A 22,785-nucleotide genomic window follows, 5' to 3' on the forward strand; every position below is an offset into this window, starting at 1 on the left:
TAAACCTCAGTATGATCAGTAATTTAGTTTCATTGCATTCTGTTCATTTATAAAGCCCTTCTGTGAAAACTCCTACCCAACATCGTTACTAACCTATAGAAGCACGAGATTCCATACCCTGTCACAGGAATGGCTAATTCTTGAAATTACTTCTGTCACTACAGATTTAGGTCTCTGTCACTACAGATCGCACATCACTAATGGAATAATCTTCAGAATACTATATCATCAGATTGGTAGAGGACCTCTTCACACCAAGGAATGATTTTTCTTCTATGATTGTGTTTTTTCTGTGCGTTTTTCTTTGTTTCCCATGCTCGTCTTGATTGTGTAATTGCTTGGTCTAGTCATGCAGAGCTCCGTCGAAAAAGAGACCTCGGCCTCAATGGGACTACCCCTGCCTAGATAAAAGGTTAAATAAATACATCTGGGGTTTGAACAAATAATAATGAAAAGACACACCGTCTCAGGCTGGGGGGGGATGCAGCAGAACATGTAATCTAGTGGTCACACACACACAAAGGGAATGCTGCACCTTTCCTCCAAACGTCATCAGACGTCAAATGAGTGGACAGCTGCAGTACTCTATGCGATGAGATGGGCACAAACAAATCACCAACAGCAAACATTAATTACAAATTAGTAGGTATAGGCTAGTCTGAATGATGTTAGACAATTCAGTAGTGTGTAAACTGAAGCAGCTTAAAAATCAGTTGAGTGACAGCCGAGTAAGGTTTTTGGTAAAGACTGGGAAATAAATGCTTGTTCTCAACTAAATGCCTTCTGGCCCTATCCCCCTCTTGTTCACGCTCTCTGCCAAAAGCCAACTGTTACAAGTACCCATGATATTTAATAGGTTGAAATGGTGGAATGTAAGAATTTATAGGCTAATGCCTCTCGAATCCTTTTTTTCTTTCCCTTCAAGCATAACTTCTGTGGCTTCATCACTCCAATGGAAATAATGGAGTTCCATGTACAGATGTAGGATCTTAAATTTGAGCCAGTTGAACCAGTTTGCTACAGCAGGAAAATAATCTTGTAGCAACAGGAAAATGTGAATTATGTGGATTATAATTAATGGAACATTTTTGTAGGGGTTGATACATTTTTGTTGAAACAAATAAAGTCTGACATTTTAAACTTTAGATGCTTTTTTAAAACCTTGAATACACTACAAGTTTACATTTCCTGATGTGCAGGAAAATTCTCAAACAAAGGTGATCAAATTAAGCTCCTACATCTTCAGCAAGCCATGACACCCAATATCTCAGGTTGTTCTGAAATTGTTTCTGTAGTTAGCTGTTTCTAAGATTAGCATTCCTGAAATAAGTTGAAATGCAATTTGATCTATGAGAAATTAAGAGAGTACAACCAAATTGGCCATTTCAATTTATAGGATTCAGATATTCAATAATAATAGTACCCAAAATCCAATCTGGACCAAACTTCTTCCTGTAGATGAGCGAGACATGAGGAATCCCAAAATAAGTTGCCCAAAGTCACCCACGGACCCCCCCACACCCCATGCCAATTTATCTCCAACAACCAGTATACAATATCAGTTCTATGTTTTACAAGTAGTATAAAGCTGCAGCTTGGAGTATTTCTTCACCATTCTATTTAAATGTATCCCGTGTGAATTTTGTGGTTTTTCCCTGTTTATAGAAATTAGTTATTGAAGTTGCTTGGATTATTTTCCATAAAGTGGTGTGAAAGTACCAGATTTTGACCAATAGATGCCACTGTTCCTGCTATACACATCAATTTTGCTGGTTTATTAAATACAGTGCATTTGGAAGGTATTCAGACCACATTTTGTTACGTTACAGCATTATTCTAAAATGGATTCAATATTATTTTCTTCTCATCAATCTACACACAGATGTTTTTTTAAATGTTGCCAATTTATTTAAAAAAATCTAACTGATATATCACATTTACATAAGTACTCAGCCCCTTTACTCGGTACTTTGTTGAAGCACTTTAGCAGCGTTTACAGCCTCGAGTCTTCTTGTGTATGACTCTACAAGCTTGGCGCACCTGTATTTGGGGAGTTTCTACCATTCTTCTCTGCAGATCCTCTCATGCTCTGGCAGGTTGGATGGGGAGCATTGCTGTACAGCTATTTTCAGGTCTCTCCAGAGATGTTAGATCGGGTTGAAGGCCAGGCTCTGGCTGGGCCACTCACGGACACAGACTACTCCCAAAGCCACTCCTGGGTTGTCTTGGCTGAGTGCTTAGGGTCATTGTCCTGTTGGAAGGTAAACCGTCGCCCCAGTCTGAGGTCCTGGGTGCTCTGGAGCAGGTTTTCATCAAGGATCTCTCTGTACTTTGCTCTGTTCATCTTTCCCTCGATCCTGACTAGACTCCCAGTCCCTGAAAAACATCCCCACAGCATGATGCTGCCACCACCATGTTTCACCATAGGGGTGGTGCCAGGTTTCCTTCAGACGTGATCCTTGGCATTCAGGCCAAAGAGTTCAATCTTGGTTTCATCAGACAAGAGAATCTTGTTTCTCATGGTCAGAGTCCTTTTAGGTGCTGTTTTGGCAAACTCCTCGTGGGTCATCATGCCTTTTACAGAGGAGTGGCTTCCATCTGGCCATTCTACCATAAAGGCCTGATTGGTGGAGTGCTGCAGAGGTGGTTGTCCTTCTGGAAGGTTCTCCCATCTCCACAGAGGAACTGTCAGTGTGACCATCGGGTTCTTGGTCACCTCCCTGACCAAGGCCCTTCTCCCTCAATTGCTCAGTTTGGCTGGGCGGCCAACTCTAGGAAGAGTGATGGAGGCCACTGTGTTCTTGGGGACCTTCAATGCTGCAGATATTTTGGGGATCTGTGCCGACACAATCTTGTCTCGGAGCCCTACGGACAATTCCTTCGACCTCATGGCTTGAACTGACAAACTGTCAACTGTGGGACCTTATATAGACAGGTGGGTGTCTTTCCAAATCATGTCCAATCAATTGAATTTACCACAGGTGGACTCCAATCAAGTTGTAGAAACATCTCAAGGATGTTCAATGGAAACAGGATGCACCTGAGCTCAATTTCAAGTCTCATAACAAAGGGTCTGAATAGTTATGTAAATGTAATATTTTTGTTATTTATTTCAAATTAATTTGTAAACATTTCTAAAAACCTGTTTTCGCTTTGTCATTATGAGGTATTGTGTGTAGATTGGGGAAAAACATGAATTTAATACATTTTAGAATAAGGCTGTAATGTAACAAAATGTGGAAAAAGTCAAGGAGTCTGAATACTTTCCGAATGCACTGTAGATCACAACATTTACTTTGCAACTTTGGGTAGAAAACCAATAGATTTGGCTCATGATGAAAATAAATTGTGTGGTCATCCTCACAATGCAAACCATTCCACCATGAAAGCAATTCAGTTGGTCCTTCTTTTACACTTAATCGGTGTCCAGGAAACAGACCCTTTGTATGTGGTTTATTCCCTTAAAAAAAAGGAATGGATTAGTTACTGTTAGACGATGGTTTCAATGGTAAAAGTCCTAAACACACACTGTATAGTGTTCTGCGAAGACATGCGCAGCTTCGCTGAGCAGCTCAAGCCCTTGGTTCACCTGGAGAAGATTGATCCAAGAGACACATGTAAGAAGGGGTGTGTTATGATGAACTTCCAGTTTTTATTACTGGGTTGGGTTTCGGCCTGTCCCCGACTAAATGTATTTTTCCATATATAGACACACCCTATGTGTTTTAATAAAATCTACTACATCCACTAAACTACATGCACTGAGCTTGTCTGATGCTTTAAGCTTACGGTTTGATGAAATAAGAAAATTTACTTAAGAGGGCGCAAGAGCTCTAGATAACCAGGATAAAAATAAAAATTACCTTACCCAACTATTCTACCCCCGCTCTTGCTGGCTTTCGCAGATTCTGCCATTACTCCCCTGAAGTTGCCGGTAATAGGCTACACGAGTCGGCTGCAACCTGTCTCATGTGGAATGCCAATTTCTACCGCTCGGCATGCCAGTTATAGTTTTCATATGCACATTTTCGTGAAACAGTTTCATTTAAAATGTATAATAATTGTCTTCATATCTCAAAATCATTGTCATGTGGTTTATCAAAATTCTATCCAAATCTAAATTTAAAAAAATATCCTGATAAAAATAAATATCCTATAAATCACATTGACTACATATGGGCCTGTCTACAACCAACTTGCTCTAGCAAACTTGGTCAAAATATTCCGCCCCAGTGAACTCGGGACAGACACAGCTGTAGGCTATTTGCGCAAGGGATCAAAAGCAGTGCTTGACTTGGGCAGGAGCTCACCAGAGCAGAGTACCAGCACCTAAAATGTTCTACTGCTTGAGCTCCTGTTCCTCTTATAGAACATTCGCGCAAAAGTATTGTGGAGCTCCTGCACCAAAATATAAACAGTATCAGCACCCAAAATGAGTTCCGGAACCTGTTTCAGTCCAAGTCAAGCGCTGACAAGAAGTAATCAGGTAGGCCTATTTTATAATTTCCACTGGATCAGAGCATGACATTATTCCCTTTCACGTTAAGTGGTTATCGAAAGGGAGTGAGTGCAAAAGATTTTTGAAATACACTGAGGAACTATTGTAATTGTCAAAGGATGTAAAAACAGACTGTTTGCTTTGAGAAGCTCCACAGGTTATTAGTGGTGGTGCTTTAAGCCAATTAGAAATACTATCAGATCCTATATGCCTACATTTGCGCACAGGCCAGGTAGCCTATAGTCCTACTTCTATGCGTGTATGTCATTAGTCAACATTCACAAGTGTAGCATAGGTTGTGTACTCTGCAAACAATGTGTCCACTCCGACAATGAGAACGGGAAGACTGGAATAATATTGAATGCATTAACAGAAACTACCGTAACTAAAGTAACAAACACTGTAGATTAGAAATGATAGGGAATTAACGTTAAATGCACTATTGGTGATATATGTAATGAGGAATTGATATACACTAACAATCAAACGCAAACAATTCACACAATGAAGTTATGAAACAATGAATGTGTACAAATTGGCAGGAGAGAGCAGTGCATTGTGCATCTTGGCGCATAGTCAATCCGACGTCTGCATTGGCCATGCAGCGCATGTACGGTGATATGGCCTCAGCAGAAATCAGGGGATTCATACTTCTTGCACTTCACGGAGCAGTGCAGAGCTGTTGTCAAGGAAGTGAGTGTGTGTTTATACAGGATGCACCACCCCCACCGACAGTCAACCAATCATGTAAATGCAGAGCTATACAGATTGGGCTGGCCATGACAGGGTCTTCCAGGACAACCTTGTACGTGGATTGATTCTCTTCAAAGTAAATCTGCCGATTCCAGCCTTGCTTAAGCACCCCCAGATCATCACCGATCCTACACCAAATTTCACAGTGGGTGCAAGACACTGTGGCTTGTAGGCCTCTCCAGGTCTCTGTGGCTTTACAGCCAGGATTGGTGATGATCTGGGGGTGCTTCAGCAAGGATGGAATCGGGCAGGTTTGTCTTCGTGAAGGACGCATGAATCAAGCCATGTACAAGGTTGTCCTGGAAGATAACTTGCTTCCTTCTGCTCTGACAATATTCCCCAACTCTGAGGATTGGTTTATCCAGCAGGACAATGCTCCATGTCACACAGACAGGTCAATCAAGGTGTGGATGAAGGACCACCAGATCAAGGCCCTGTCATGGCCAGCCCAATCTCCTGACCTGAACCCCAATGAAAACCTCGAATGTGATCAAGAGGAATATGGATGGTCACAAGCCATCAAACAAAGCCGAGCTGCTTGAATATTTTCGCCATTAGTGGCATAAAGTCACCCAACATCAATGTGAAAGACTGGTGCAGAGAATGCCAAGACACATGAAAGCTGTGATTGAAAATCAGGGTTATTCCAAATATTGATTTCTGAACTCTTCCTAAGTTAAAACATTAGTATTGTGTTGTTTAAAAACGAATATGAACTTATTTTATTTGCATTATTCAAGGTCTGACAACACTGCGTATTTCTTGTTATTTTGACCAGTTGTCATTTTCTGCAAATAAATGCTCTAAATGACTATTTTGGGGGGGGAATTTGGGAGAAATGTTGTCAGTAGTTTATAGAATAAAACAAAATGTTCATTTTACCCAAACACACAGTTGAAGTCGGAAGTTTACATACACTTAAGTTGGGAGTCATTAAAACTCATTTTTCAACCAATCCACAAATTTGTTGTTGTTTTGGCAAGTCGGTTAGGACTTGTTTTGGCAAGTCGGTAGAAATATCTACAGGCCATTAGCCAGAGCCATGTTTAAACTTCATACACTTTATAGAAACTAGCTACAGTTGAAGTCAGAAGTTTACATATGCTTAGGTTGGAGTCAATAAAAGTCGTTTTTCAAACACTCCACAAATTTCTTGTTAAATACTATAGTTTTGGCAAGTCGGTTAGGACATCTACTTTGTCCATGACACAAGTAATTTTTCCAACAATTGTTTACAGACAGATTATTTCACAGTATCACAATTCCAGTGGGTCAGAAGTTTACATACACTAAGTTGACTGTGCCTTTAAACAGCTTGGAAAGTTCCAGAAAATCATGTCATGGCTTTAGAAGCTTCTGATAAATGATGTCAATTAGCCTGAGTCAATTGGAGGTGTACCTGTGGATGTATTTCAAGGCCTACCTTCAAACTCAGTGCCTCATTGCTTGACATCAAGGGAAAATCAAAAGAAATCAGTCAAAAAATTGTAGACCTCCACAAGTCTGGTTTGTCCTTGGGACCAATTTCTAAACACCTGAAGGTACCACCCTCATCTGTACAAACAATAGTATGCAAGTACACTATGGGACCAGGCAGCCGTCATACCGCTCAGGAAGGAGACGCATTCTGTCTCCTAGAGATTAATGTACTATGGTACGAAAAGTGCAAATCAATCCCAGAACAGCAGCAAAGGACCTTGTGAAGATGCTGGAGGAAACAGGTACAAAAGTATCTATAGCCACAGTAAAACGAGTCCAATCTCGACATAACCTGAAAGGCCGCTCAGCAAGGAAGAAGCCACTGCTCCAAAACCACCATAAAAAAACAAGACTACGGTTTGCAACTGCACATGGGGACAAAGATAGTACTTTTTGGAGAAATGTTCTCTGATGAAACAAAAAAGAACTGTTTGGCCATAACAACCATTGTTATCTTTGAAGGAAAAGGCGGGGGTTACAAGCCGAAGAACACCATCCCAACCGTGAAGCACGGGGGTGGCAGCATCATGTTGTGGGGGTGCTTTGCTGCAGGAGGGACTGGTGCACTTCAAAATAGATGACATCATGAGGACGGAAAATTATGTGGATATATTGAAGCAACATCAAGACAGTCAGAAAGTTAATGCTTGGTCGCAAATGGACAATGACCCCAAGCATACTTCCAAAGTTGTGGCAAAATGTTTTAAAGACAACAAAGTCAAGGTATTGGAGTGGCCATCACAAAGCCCTGACCTCAATCCTATACAAAATGTGTGGGCAGAACTGAAAAAGCGTGTGCGAGGAAAGAGGCCTACAAACCTGGCTCAGTTACACCAGCTCTGTCAGGAGGAATGGGCCAAAATTCACCCAACTTGTTGTGGGAAGCTTGTGGAAGGCTACCTGAAATGTTTGACCTAAGTTAAACAATTTAAAAGGCAACGCTACCAAATACTAATTGAGTGTATATAAACTTCTGACCCACTGGGAATGTGAATAAATAAATAAATAAAAGCTGAAATAAATAATTCTCTACTGTTATTCTGACATTTCACATTCTTAAAATAAAGTGGTGATCCTAACTGACCTAACACAGGGAATTTTAACTGGGATAAAATGTCAGGAACTATGAAAACTGAGTTAAGTATTTGGCTATTGTGTATGTAGACTTCCAACTTCAACTGTACCTATAAATAGTAAAACCAGATAAACTGATAATTTTGCAGTGGTCTCAAATTTTTCCAGAGCTGTATATTTGTTACTGCTCGACAAAAACAAATCGGTCGTTAAGACACTAACAGCTTACAGACGGAAGGCAATTAAGGTCACAGTTATTAAAACTTAGGACACTGACTCTGAAAAACACCAAAAGAAAGACGCCCAGGGTCCCTGCTCATCTGCATGAACGTGCAAGGAGGCATGAGGACTGCAGATGTGGCCAGGGCAATAAATTGCAATGTCCATACTGTGAGACGCCTAAGACAGCGCTACAGGGAGACAGGACGGATAGCTGATCGTCCTCGCAGTGGCAGATCACGTGTAACACCTGCACAGGATCGGTACATCCGAACATCACACCTGCGGGACGAGTACAGGATGGCAACAACAACTGCCCGAGTTACACCAGGAATGCACAATCCCTCCATCAGTGCTCAGACTGACCGCAATAGACAGAGAGGCTGGACTGAGGGCTTGTAGGCCTGTTGTAAGGCAGGTCCTCACCAGACATCACCAGCAACAACGTCGCCTATGGGCACAAACCCACCGTCGCTGGACCAGACAGGACTGGCAACAAGTGCTCTTCACGGACGAGTCGTGGTTTTGTCTCACAAGGGGTAATGGTTGGATTCGCGGTTATCGTCGAAGGAATGAGCGTTACACCGAGGCCTGTACTCTGGAGCAGGATCGATTTGGAGGTGGAGGGTCTGTCATGGTCTGGGGCGGTGTGCCACAGCATCATCGGACTGAGCTTGTTGTCATTGCAGGCAATCTCAACGCTGTGCATTACAGGGAAGACATCCTCCTCCCTCATGTGGTACCCTTCCTGCAGGCACATCCTGACATGACCCTCCAGCATGACAATGCCACCAGCCATACTGCTCGTTCTGTGCATGATTTTCTGCAGGACAGGAATGTCAGTGTTCTGCCATGGCCAGTGAAGAGAACGGCTCTCAATCCCATTGAGCACGTCTGGAACTCGCTGGATCGGAGGGTGAGAGTTGGGTTGAAGCATTAGGTTGCAAAAAGAATAAACTGAATTGCTTTCATGGAGGGCTGGCTTGAACTGTGAGGTTGACCACACAATTCATAATGAGCCAAATCTATTGGTTTTCTCCCCAAAGTTGCAAAGGAAATGAGATCTATTTAATAAACACAAGAGACCAGCAAAATGGATCAAAGTCTGGCAGTATAGCAGGAAAAGCGGCATCTAATGGTCAAAACCTGGTACTTTCACACTACTTTATGGTGAACGAAGCGACTTCAACTACTAGTCTCAACTAAATACTTGACCAGATTCACAGGGAATACTTTACATAGTAAGGAAAAACAATACTCCAAGCCACAGCTTCATACTAATTGTCAAACAGAGAATTGATACTGGTTCTAGATCATCTATGTGATCCTCTGCAGCTTTTCTCTTCTGCCCTTGCACAGCACGTTCCCTTTTACTCTACTCCTGGTCCATGTGTGCTCTGTATTTTGAGCTTGCTGATTCAGGTCAGCAGCTCCTTGGTGAGAGGGACCTTGACACCCCCAACAATCACACACCAGTCTCTGGGAGATGACTGTACCCTCCTGCATGTTACAGGTTGTTACACCTCCTTGTTGATGGAGAAGCCTCGCGACAGTCGCCTGCCATGGGACAAAATAAGAAGCTTCTTACAGAAACCCCAAAGCTCAGGGTTAGATTGGCTGAGGAAACAATGCAAGAACACATTCAGCCTAGTCTCTCTGGGACAGAAAGAGAGGAGCGCTCACTTTTGACCTCAAGGCACAGGAAATTCCCAAACTGTTGTGTAATCACATCACCTGTAACAAAACAGATGAAAGGATAAGTGAAAATGGTTATTCAAATCAAAATTTGTCACATGCCCAACCTAAAAAAAAAAAATAGATAAGAAAAACAAATAATTAAAGAGCAGCAGTAAATAACAATAGCGGGCTATATACAGGGGGTACCAGTACAGAGTCAATGTGCAGGGGCACCGGTGTCGAAGTGATTATTTACATGCAGGTAGGGTTATTAAAGTGGCTATTCATAGATAATAACAGAGTAGCAGCAGTGTGGGGGGGTGCAAATAGTCTGGGAGCCATAGTCTGGGTCGAGGTCCTGGATGGCAGGAAGCTTGAGCCCGGTGATGTACTGGGCTGTACGCACTACCCTCAGTAGTGCATTGCGGTCGAAGGCTGAGCAGTTGCCATACCAGGCAGTGATGCAACCAGTCAGGATGCTCTCGATGGTGCAGCTGTAGAACCTTTTGAGGATCTAAGGACCCATGCCAAATCTTTTCAGTCTCCTGAGGAGGAATAGGTTTTGTCGTGCCCTCTTCACAACTGTCTTGGTGTGCTTGGACCATGTTAGTTTGTTGGTGATGTGGACACCAATGAACTTGAAGCTCTCAACCTGCTCCACTACAGCCCCGTCGACGAGAACGGGGGCGTGCTCGGTCCCTTTTTTCCCTGTAGTCCACAATCATCTCCTTTGTTTTGATCACGTTGAGGGAGAGGTTGTTGTCCTTGCACCACATGGTCAGTTCTCTGACCTCCTCCCTCATTGTTGTCGGTGATCAGGCCTACCACTGTGTCATCAGCAAACCTAATGGTGTTGGAGTTGTGCCTCGCCATGCAGTCATGAGTGATCAGTAAGTACAGGAGGGGACTGAGCACGCACCCGAGGGGCTCCCGTGTTGAGGATCAGCGTGGCGGATGTGTTGTTACCTACCCTTACCACCTGGGGGTGGCCCGTCAGGAAGTCTAGAATCCAGTTGCAGAGGGAGGGGTTTAGTCCCAGGGTCCTTAGCTTAGTGATGAGCTTTGAGGGCACTATGTTGTTGAACGCTGAGCTGTAGTCAATGATTAGCACTCTTACAAAAGGTGTTCCTTTTGTCCATGTGGGAAAGGGCCTTGTGGAATGCAAGATATTGCATCATCTGTGGATCTGTTGGGGTGATATGCAAATTGGAGTGGGTCTAGGGTTTCTGGGATAATGGTGTTGATGTGAACCATGACCAGCCTTTCAAAGCATTTTATGGCTGCAGACGTAAGTGCTACGAGTCGGTAGTCATTTAGGCAGGTTACCTTAGTCCCTGTGCCCAAGAACACTATGGTGGACTCCTTGAAACATGTTGGTATTACAGACTCAGATAGGGAGAGGTTGAAAATGTCAGTGAAGACACTTGCTAGTTGGTCAGCGCATGCACGGAGTATACGTCCAGGTAATCCGTCTGGCCCAGCGGCCTTGTGAACGTTGACCTGTTTAAACGTTTTCCTCACATTGGCTGCGGAGAGCGTGATCACACAGTTGACCGTAACAGCTGATGCTCTCATGCATGTTTCAGTGTTACTTGCCTCGAAGCAAGCATAGAAGTAATTTAGCTCATCTGGTAGGCTCGTGTCACTGGGCAGCTCTCGGCTGTGCTTCCCTTTGTAGTCTAATAGTTTGCAAGCCCTGCCACATCAGACGAGCGTCAGAGCTGGTGTAGTAAGACTCGATCTTAGTCCTGTATTGACACTTTGCCTGTATGATGGTTTGTCAGAGGGCATAGAGGGATTTCTTATAAGCTTCCGGGTTAGAGTCCCGCACCTTGAAAGCGGCAGCTCTACCCTTTAGCTCAGTGCGAATGTTGTCTGTAATCCATGGCTTCTGGTTGGGGTATGTACATACAGTCACTGTGGGGATGACATCGTCGATGCACTTATTAATAAAGCCAGTGACCGATGTGGTGTACTCAATGCCATTGGAAGAATCCCGGAACATATTCCAGTCTGTGCTAGCAAAACAGTCCTGTAGCTTAGCATCTACTTCATCTGACCACTTTTTTATACCCAGAGTCACTGGTACTTCCTGCTTTAATTTTTGCAAGAATCGGGAGGATAGAGTTATGGTCAGATTTGCCAAATGGAGAGCTTTGTACGCGTCTCTGTGTGGAGTAAAGGTGGTCCAGAGTTATTTTCCATGCTGATAGAAATTCGGTAAAACTGATTTAAGTTCCCCTGCATTTAAGTCACCAGCCACTAGGAGCGCCGCCTCTGGATGAGCATTTTCTTGTTTGCTTATGGCGGAATACAGCTCATTTAGTGCAGTTTTAACCTCGCTCTGTGGTGGAATGTAGACCGCGATGAAAAATGCAGATACTCTATCTACCTAGAGTTTCTCATGATAAGCTGTAGACCACACTACCTCAGGCGAGCAAAACCTTGAGTTCCTTAGATATCGTGCACCAGCTGTTTACATAAATGCATAGGTCCCTGCCCCGTGTCTTACCAGAGGCTGCTGTTCTGTCGATAGTTATACACTAACTGTATGCTCTTAATGTTGTCGTTCAGCCACGACTCCGTGAAAAATAAGATATTAGTTTTTAATGTCCCATTGGTAGGATATACGTGCTTTTAGTTCTTCCCATTTATTTTCCAGCGATTGAACGTTAGCTAGCAGGACGGAAGGCAAAGTCAGATTAGCCACTCATCGCCTGATCCTCGCAAGGCACCCTGATCTTTTGCCTCGAAATCTGTTTCCTTCTCCAGCAAATCACAGCGATCGGGCCTGGTCTGGTGTCTGCAGTATATCCCTCGCATCTGACTCATTGAAGAACTCCTCGTCCAATTTGAGTTGAGTAATCCCAGTTCTGATGTCCAGAAGCTCTTTTCGGTCATCAGAGATGGTAGCAGCTACATTATGTACAAAACAAGTTACGAATAACGCGAAAAACAAACAAAATAGCATGATTGGATGAGAGCCGATAAGACGGCAGCCCTACCCTCCGGCGCCATCACTGACTAATCATTATATTACATCAGACAGGCTTCTGTCACTTATACAAGTTATAATTGTGTATACATTTGGTAATAACTATTCTAATAAACTATTCCTACCAGCAGAAACACCTGACAACTGCTTGTCTAGCAGAAACTTATGCACAAGACAAGTCCTTTGACAAATATATTTAAGACAAAATATTTAATCTACATTTAAGGCCTTAAGAGTTAAGGACCCTTCGGAAACCGTTTGTATGATGTTGTTGTTTGTATGTTTTGTATTGTTTCTAAAAGAAAAATAACCTTACAAAATATTGTAATATGTTTCAGGAATGCTAATCGTATCTGTTACTAATTACAGAAAATATTTCAGAAAACAAATCTGACAATGGTGGGTGTCACATCCTATTGTGCTTTTTGAGGTGAAACGACCCTACATGGTGACGCATCACATGGTGAATGACTTTGTAAAATCCACGGCTCAGGTCTCAAGTCCATTTGACCAAATGAACAACACTAGGGACCAATCAAGAGCCAGAATGAGGGTGTCAGCCTACTAGCAGTCAGACACGTGGGATCCATGAAATGGGGCCCCACACAGTGCATATGAATTGCATTAACTACTAAAGCTGAACTATGAAAGCACAAGCTGTAGACTTGCCTCACATGCGATGCCTGTGCGTTTCTTTGAAAGAAACTCACCGAAGTCCAGATTTCGGAGTACGAAGTTTCATACTGACCTTGCTGCGGCAGCGCTCCTATCCTCTGGCATGGAAAACACACAGCCCATAGCACTCGGCTCTGTGTCCACCAGCGAAGCCACACCCCTGTCAAACTCCGAGCTAAGAGGTGCTGCCACACATTTCACAACAAGATGGAGCTGAGTAGTGTGTACACCAGCCTGAACCACAGCAGCACTCCGTCCACAATCCAAGCTACAGCCGCCCAACGACACCTAGAACAACCCGCTGTGCCTGAACTCTGGCTGGTCCTCTGCCTCTGGTAGGAGCAGAGGTCTGTTCTCCACCGAGTACTCTACACCACACACTTAATCCTTCTCTCACACACACCAACCACGTCTGGCAAGCACAGAAGAGGCAATGGTGGGAAACAGACTTCCCATAAAACCCTGAAGCGTCACACACACAGAACATTCAAACTTAAAAACCTCAACGCATACCTTCCTCATCCCCACCTCTTTCCCTCTCCAATCTGAAGGGTGTTCGCTAGCTACGGCACACAAGTTGTGGTCCATTCAAGGGTGAGAAGCGCCGTCTGACTAAGTGCCCCCCCCCCCCCAACCACTGGAGTAGGGGGAATGTGATTGCTATAGCAACCTCTATCATAAAAGGATTCCATTTGTGGCACAGACCCTACTTCATTAAGCGGAGAGAACCAGGCAAATAAGAGATGGCTTCCCCCAAAAAGAAAGAAAGTGAAGGGAAAACAAAAACAACTAGAGCAGGGGGGGGAAAAGTCTGCTTGTCTTTGCCTCAACTTTCCACCTTTGGGAGGACTCAGAGGGCTTAACTCGCCTTTCTCACGAGCTCTCCAGGGAACTTTGGCTCGGGCCCAAAAACAGAGGCTGCTCAACTTGTACAGGAGAGATTGCGACGCCCCATTCATAACACAGTTAGGTACCCAGAATACCCATTCAAAAGAGATTATCCAGTACTTGTGTACTTTTTAGCCAGTAGTTCTGAAAGTAGCACTCAAGAGCCTAAAGTGTCCCAAAAAAGGCATACTATGTCACGTGAAAATATGTGCAGGTCGTCATTGTTCTCCCTCTCTCTGCTTTCCAATGAGCAGTTGCGACCACTCTGCAACCTCATTGGATAACGCTGGGCAGGCCTCTTGCTAACCGTCACTCAAACGCGAGGGGCTGGAGCGCATTGACTAGAACTCAAATTGCTTAGGGGCAGGCCCACGTGGGGGTGGGAAATGTAGAAGAAACAGTGTGGCACAGCTTAAATAAAAGTTGAGGCTAATTAAGGTAAAACAGTAATTATGTATGTATGTATGAACTACACATTGACTCATCCAGCCCAAAGCAGGAACTTTCTTAGACGCCAGAGTACCGGAACATGTCTTTGAAGGAGAATAAAGGGGGCTGGGTTATATTGTAGTTATCCTCTCCTGTACCCCCACCCAGGGCTCTAAAATATATTTTTTTAAGTTAAGAGCACCACATGAAATTTAGGAGTGGCAGAAAATATTTTTTTTTAATTGATTTTGATGTATATTGGGCCTATATGAATTCTAGCTACTTTTAAAGCACATGTGCCCTTGACAATAATATGTTACACTGTAAAGACAGTTTATTATAAAAGCTAAAATGTTGTTTGTGGAATTAGGTTTCTACATTGTGTAAAAGCACTATTTTCCGATTGTTCAATGTAATCAATGTACACTTTAAAAAAATGCAGGCTGGTGGTGACGACATGCAAGAGATCTGTCATTCATATGATCATTGATCTCCTGGAGAAGCAATCCCTTTCCCTTCTGTACCCAAAATGTTTAGATATACTGGTAAAGTTACCAGGTTGTTAGCTAGCCAATGAAGTAACACGAAAGTGTAAACAAATGGTTAATGACGCAGTTTTAGTACTGCCTACGACATGGTTTATGAATGTAAAAAATGCGGTCCCGGCGATCCTCTATAGGAAGATAAAAATGTTGCGCCGGTAATAATAGGTCAAATCTTTGACCTGGTAGGGCTAGAAGCAAGATGTTTTAGCTGTCGTTATGGTGCAACCATAACGCTATCGAATCTACATTCAAATTTTTCTCTAGGGCACTCGGAAACAACAGTACAGCACAGTGCTCCCAAAATAAAACTCCTGGTCACACAAAATATTTTGTTGCATATGTGATCAAGTTAGTCAGACTTTATAGCCCTACCCCCACAACAACAACAAAAATCCCTCTTCCGGGAGCTAAACATTCTCCCCCGGGCCCTCGCCTCCTGCCAACCAGCCCTTGTTTTCACACATGTTCATGATGTCCCATACACCGAGCAGCAGTGTCAGGAGCAGCCTCGCTGTATTGTCTGCCTCTGCTCCTCGCAACACTGTCTCCATTCACTGAGCACAGCCCTGGGCCAGTGAGAGAGCAGGCCAGGACTATTCATAGACAGCTTTTCCCCACTGATTAGAACAAATGGAAGGCAGCAACAAATGGAAGGAGCAAAGCACAGCCAAACCTCAGTCACTGACTCCACACTGATTATATAAGTGATGAGGAGGGTGGGGCAAGCAGGACAGCACAGGGGAAGCTAACTCACACAGGGGGGAGAGGGGTCCTCCAGAAAAATAATAAAAAAAATAAAATAAAAAATCTAATTATTTAATTAGGTCACTACTGGGCCCAGCTGGAACACTTATAAAATTCCCCAGGTGCTTGAGGCAATAAATGTGATTGCACTAACCTATTACCTGTAGGTAATAGGTGCACTGCCAATAACTTCCATTCATTTTACATTATGGACTACGCTCAACTTGAGAGGTATATGAACACATTCAGAAATGATTCATGTTCTCTTTCGTAAACATCAGTAACAATACACTGAACTGCCAAACAGCAGATTAATCAATGAAAAAAATAAGACTCATTACAGCACCGTGTATTTAAATCCACATTATGGTATGGTAAGCTACTGTAGCGACCCGCACAGACAGCTGTGTGTTATGTGTTAGGCTAGTAGGTGGTTGTGTTGTACTGACCAGTACCCAGTGTTCGCGGGGTCCGACATGTCAATCAACCTGCTATCTGCCAATCACGGGAATGCCTGGAATGTTCTGATGCCGGGCATCCTGGCGGTTGGCGGAGTGGCGTGGAGGGGGGTTGGGCAGGGGGATGGAGCATTGGAAGTTAAGACCARGTTTMGCCWTTGTTCTYTCTCTTACGTCTGGSCTTCACAAGAGAAGGTCACGATTGGCTTGTGGGTTATCTATCATTTATTTGGCGTGTGCTACGGCCCAAACAGTAGCCTGTGTAAAGTTGGTTTAATAAACCGTCAATTAGCAAACTCAAGCCTCTGTCTGGACAATTGTTCATTTATGATCTTGTCAGGTCATTACACTACATTATAGCCCCTCCCTCAGAAAATACACACCAGCACTGTAAACTGTAGGTGTTTGACGATCGCAGTATTGTGATTTTTGGGGGGGGGCAGGGCAAAAATTAAAACCCCAAGCAGAACAAACCCATTAGTCAGTCCTTTAAAACCGGTTACGGCTAGACGTTCCGCTAGCGGTGAAATTGCAGAGCGTGAAATTCAAATTAAATTAGAAATATTTAACTTTCATAAAATCACAAGTGCAATACACCAAAATAAAGCTTAATCTTGTTAATCCAGCCACAGTTAATCCATCAGATTTCAAAAGGCTTTACGGCAAAAGCAAACCATGCGATTATCTGAGGACAGCTCCCCATCATACAAACACATAAAAATTATATTTCAACCAAGCAGGTGTGACACGAAAGTCAGAAATAACGATATAATTCATGCCTTACCTTTGAAGATCGTCTTCTGTTGGCACTCCAATATGTCCCAGAAACATCACAAATTGTCATTTTTTCCCCCAATAAATTCCTTCTTTATATCACCAAAATGTCAATTTATTTAGCGTGTTTGATTCAGAAATACACTGGTTCCAACTCGCCCAACATGACTACAAATTATCTAATAAGTTACCTGTAAACTTGGTCCAAACATTTCAAACAACTTTCCTCATCCAATTTTAGGCATCCTAAAACGTAAATAATCGATAAAATTTAAGACGGAATATACTGTGTTCAATAGCGGATAAAATCAAAGTGGGCGCGCGCACCAAACAAAAGAGTCCACTTGGCTTGACACTCAGAAAGTACTTCTTCATTTCTGAAAGGAAAACATCAGCCAATTTCTAAAGACTGTTGACATCTAGTGGAAGCCATAAGAACTGCAACCAGGTGCCTCAAATCTAGTTTCCAATAGAAAACAGTGACCTCAAATGTATTTTTTCCTGGATGGTTTGTCCTCGGGGTTTTCGCCTGCCAAATAAGTTCTGTTATACACAGACATTATTTTAACAGTTATAGAAACTTTCGACTGTTTTCTATCCAGATCTACCAATTATATGCATATCCTAGCTTCTGGGCCTGAGTAGCAGGCAGTTTACCGTGGGCACGCTTTTCATCCGGACGTGAAAATACTGCTCCCTATACCAAAAAGGTTGAAAAAAATACCTGCTGTCAGTAAAATAAATCAAATGTGACTATGACAACATAATGTTTGTTTCCAACATTCGGACTATTTTTCCTAAAGAATTTAAATCCGCTTCGTGTTGTTTCCTTGCCACGATACTAATGAGTATCGCGATAACATCCCGGCCCTAGTAAACCAATCTCTAAACCATGATGCATTGTGTGCTTTCAACCCTAAACTCCAAAGTAACAGTAGGCACAGTGTTCCCTGGAACAACAAGCAGATGAAACCTAGGATTTAGTCGGGCCCATAGAGATAATAGTAACATTGTCCTAACCACATAGAGATCCTATTATATTCACACAAAAAAATCCATAAATGGGACAAAAATGGCAGCCATCTTGGTCAGGGAGAAATCCAAAACCAGTCTAATTAGAATTAATTGTGGTACTGGCATAGGTGACGCATTTCCTGCTTTTACTAATGCAGGAAAATAAAAGGCATGTGATGTATCAGAAATTGTGTAATGGAATCATCGTCAACCTAATTGTCATATAATTAGAAAAACAATTTATTCAGGTTTTATACCAACTTTGTATAAATAGCCAAGCTTTCATTTGAAATCAGCTGTGTAGTGTTATGGCAAAAAACAAAGCGTGCACCCCTTGGGATCCCGAGGACCGTGTTTGGGAAACGGCGCTCTAAAATATACAGCATGTAAATGGAACATAAATGTCTGATTTTGTTTTCTTGGAAAGTTGTGGATGTTATTATATGATACAATATTAGTACTTGTTACATTTACAACAGTGTATAGGGGATGTTGTTCCCACTGTGATGATTAAAACCTATTCAAAACCAAAAACCATGGAAAGATGGCAGCAATCGTGCAAAAGTGAAAGCACGAACCAGCGCATTTAACCACGGCAAGGTGACTTGAATATGGTACAAACAGTACAGTTATGCCCTCCGTAAGACAATCAAACAGACAAAACGTCAGTACAGAGACAAAGTGGAGTGGCAATTCAAAGGCTCAGACATGAGAATTATGTGGCAGGGACTCCAGAAAATCAAAGATTATAAAGGGAAAACCAGCTCCCGGACAAGGTGAAACACCTCTCGCTTCGAGGGAAACTGTGCCGCCAACGCGGGCCACCACCACTCCCGTGGAATGCGAGGTCTCGTTTTTGTGGCTGACACGAGTAACACATTTAACCATCGCAAGGTTGCCAGCCCAGATGGCATCCCTAGCCGCATAAAAAAAAAAATATATATATATATATAAATAATCGGTTGGTGGCACGTAAAACGCGTCTGCCTTCTGCTCAGGTGCCATTTTACATGTGTGTTACTGCACTGTTGGAGATGGGTACACAAGCATTTCACTACACCCGCAATATCTGCTAAATATGTGTATGCGACCAATAAAATGTGATTTCATTGTCTAAGTCTTATCATCAACTGATTTGAGGCAGTGTATGGCTGGGGTTTGACTGCATTGCTTGAACGGAATATTGGCATATACAATTTTAGAAGAATGGTTCTGGCTAGCTAGCTAGCTAACACAAAAACAATGCAGATAAATACTGCACATTAATTATTTTACACAATATCTTATCACAGCACTGGCAAACCATGGTCGACTAACTCCCTGACCAACATGGCTGATCTTTGGACCATCATATGGTTCGTGTCAATTCTAGTACTCTAATTCCTAAATCTATGAGTAATACTGTAATCGTGCCCTTTTTAACTCTGTGGTTAGGCCCTTATGACTTATTTGTTGAGAGATGTACAGCAAGCGCCTGGTGTGTATTAAGCACACCACGAGCAGTACTCACGGTTGGTCGAGCTTCTTGAACTCGGGGATGGGCTCGGCCTTCTTGCGGGACATGAACCAGTAGACGATGAGGCCGGCGATGAGGGTGAAGAGGAAGAGGTCCAGGTTACTGAAGAGAGGATTCTCCTCCTCCATGGCCTCCGGCTGGGTGCTGCGCTCTGCTTCCACGTCCGCCATTGTCACACACAGGGCTGCCAGGGCAACCAGACAGGGCAGAGGTTAAAGATCACGAGTAGGGCTGTCCCCAACAAAAAAAGATCTGTTGACCGAAAGTAGTCTGTTCTTTCGACCAGTCGATTAGTCTAAAGAATGTGTATTTATCCAAATATTAGGACACACCCTATGTGTTTTAATTAGGTCAACTACAACTGTAAGCGCACTGTTTGATGAAATAAGACACAAATGACTCAAGAGCAGAGATCAAGATACCCAGGAGAAAACATTTAAATTTGACCCGACTACTCTCCTCCCGCTCCTACTGGCTTTCGCAGATTCTGCCATTACTCTCCTGAAGTTGCCGGCTACACAAGGAATCGGCAGACTTGTGGAATGCCAATTTATCTTACCATTTCTACTGATCTGCATGCCAGTTATGGCTTTCATATCCACATTTTCATGGAACAGTTTAATTTAACTTAGAATAAACATCTTCATATCGCAAAATCATTATGGTTAATTAAAATTCTATCCAAATAAATGATAAACCTGAAATTAACTTATATTGCCAACAATGTAAAAATAGCCTTTAAAACCAACAAAGAAAAACATTGCAGCCTGCAGGTAGAAAATATCCTGATGAAAATAAACTCTATAAATAAATAAAGTCCTGCTGGAAGCTCAACTTGCAACATTGTATAATATTCTGGGCCCTTCGACACAGCTGTAGGCTATTTGTACAAGGCATAAGAAGTAATCAGGTAGGTTTATTTTTTTACATTTCCACTGGATCAGAGCATGACATTTTTCCCTTTCACGCTGAGTAATTATCGAAAGGGAGAGAGCTGGAAAGATTAAAATACATTGAGGAACTATTGTCATTCTCAATGGATGTAAAAACAGACTTTGCTTGCTGTTTGAGGTGAAGAAATTTGGGAAGCTCCACAGCTCATTACTGGTGGTGGTGCGTTAATCCAATCAGAAAAACTATCAGATCACTTATTCCACATTTTGTTACGTTACAGCCTTATTCTAAAATGTATTACATTTAATTTTTCCCTCAATCTACACACAATACCCCATAATGACAAAGCAAAAATGTGTTTGGAGCATTTTCTTTGCAAACGTATTAAAAAACTGAAACAACATTTACATAAGTATTCAGACCCTTACCTCAGTACTTTGAAGCATTTTAGACAGCGATTACATCCTCGAGTCTTCTTGGGTATGACGCTACAAGCTTGGCACACCTGTATTTGGGGAGTTTCTCCCATTCTTCTCTGCAGATCATCTCAAGCTGTCAGGTTTGATGGGGAGCATAAATGCACAGCTTTTTTCAGGTCTCTCCAGAGATGTTCGATCGGACATTCAAAGACTTGTCCCGAAGCCACTCATGCATTGTCTTGGCTGTGTAGAAGGTGAACCTTCGCCCCAGTCTGAGGTACTGAGCACTCCGGAGTAGGCTTTCAATGAGCTCGCTGTACTTTGCTCCGTTCATGCTCCGTTCACCTTGATCCCAGGCCCTGATGCTATAAAAACACCCTCAGAGCATGATGCTGCCACTGCAATGCTTCACCGTAGGGATGGTGGCAGGTTTCCTCCAGACGTGACACTTGGCATTCAGGCCAAAGAGTTCAATCTTGGTTTCCTCAGACCAGATAATCTTGTTTCTCATGATCTGAGAGTATTTAGGTGCCTTTTGACAAACTCCAAGCGGGCTGTCATGTGCCTTTTACTGAGGAGTGGCTTCTGTCTGCCCACTCTACCATAAAGGCCTGATTGGTGGAGTGCTGCAGAGGTGGTCTTTCTGGAAGGTTCTCCCACCTGGACAGTGGTACTCTGGAGCTCTGTCAGAGAGACCATCAGGTTCTTGGTCCCCTTCCTGACCAAGGCCATTCATCCCCGATTGCTCAGTTTGGCCAGGCAGCCAGCCAGCTCTAGGAAGTCTTAGTGGTTCCAAACTTCTTCCATTTAAGAATGATGGAGGCCACTGTTCTGGGGAAGGGTACCAAAAATGTCTGCAGCATTGAAGGTCCCAAGATATGTGCCTTGACACAATCCTGTCTCGGAGCTCTACAGACAATTCCTTCGACCTCATGGCTTGGTTTCTACTCTGACATGCACTGTCAACTGTGGGACCTTATATAGACAGGTGTGTGCCTTTCCAAATCATGTCCAATCAATTCAATTTACCACAGGTGGACTCCAATCAAGTTGTAGAAACATCTAAAAACCTGTTTTTGCGTCGTCATTATGGGGTATTGTGCGTAGATTGAGGATTTTTTATTTATTATTATTTTAGAATAAGGTTGTAACGTCACAAAATGTGAAGGGATCTGAATACTTTCCGAATGCACTGTATATGTAATCCCAGTCATGTGAAATACATAGATTAGGGCCTAATGAATGCATTTTAATTTTTCCATTTCAATTTCATATGACTTCCTCATATGAACTGTAACTCAATAAAATTGTTGCATTTCTATATTTTTGCCCAGTATAGTTCTGAATACACTCTTCAAGAGGTGATACTCCAAACAAATAGTTGTAAAACATGTATTTAACAATACCTTGAAAACGGCACCGACTTGTCAATAGTTTTAGTGGCGCTGGGGGTCGCCTTGTCACCCAGCAGGCAAATCAAACGTTCTGCACCTTAGGGATTCTATCAATAAAATGAACACTATTTCAATAGGTAGTTATAAGTAATTCTATGATTAGGCCCTTCAAAAAACAAATTGCACGTTGTAGGCGGTCCAGTACTAGGAAGAAATTAGATCTACATTCACCCAGATAATGTCTCAAAGTGCTTCGCTCATTCCAAGTCAAACAAATTAGCAGTGCAAGCTGACACACAGCAACCACCATCTCAACAAGTGCAATTACATAAGGAGGAAG

The 22,785-nt window shown here is 42.8% G+C and overlaps 1 protein-coding gene across 1 annotated transcript in view; it reads right to left on the bottom strand.

The window, feature by feature from the left end:
- LOC111960621 (NADPH--cytochrome P450 reductase-like) overlaps positions 1–22,547 on the bottom strand; it is a 38,465-nt gene extending 15,918 nt beyond the window's left edge. The window contains 2 exon segments of the mRNA XM_023982698.2: positions 19,733–19,922; positions 22,458–22,547. Coding sequence (XP_023838466.1) covers positions 19,733–19,908 — 176 coding nt within the window. The 5' untranslated portion in view covers positions 19,909–19,922; positions 22,458–22,547.
- Between the last annotated feature and the right edge of the window lie 238 nt (positions 22,548–22,785).

The sequence above is a fragment of the Salvelinus sp. IW2-2015 genome, linkage group LG4p (genome assembly GCF_002910315.2).
Source record: "Salvelinus sp. IW2-2015 linkage group LG4p, ASM291031v2, whole genome shotgun sequence".
In the NCBI taxonomy this organism is placed as follows: domain Eukaryota; kingdom Metazoa; phylum Chordata; class Actinopteri; order Salmoniformes; family Salmonidae; genus Salvelinus; species Salvelinus sp. IW2-2015.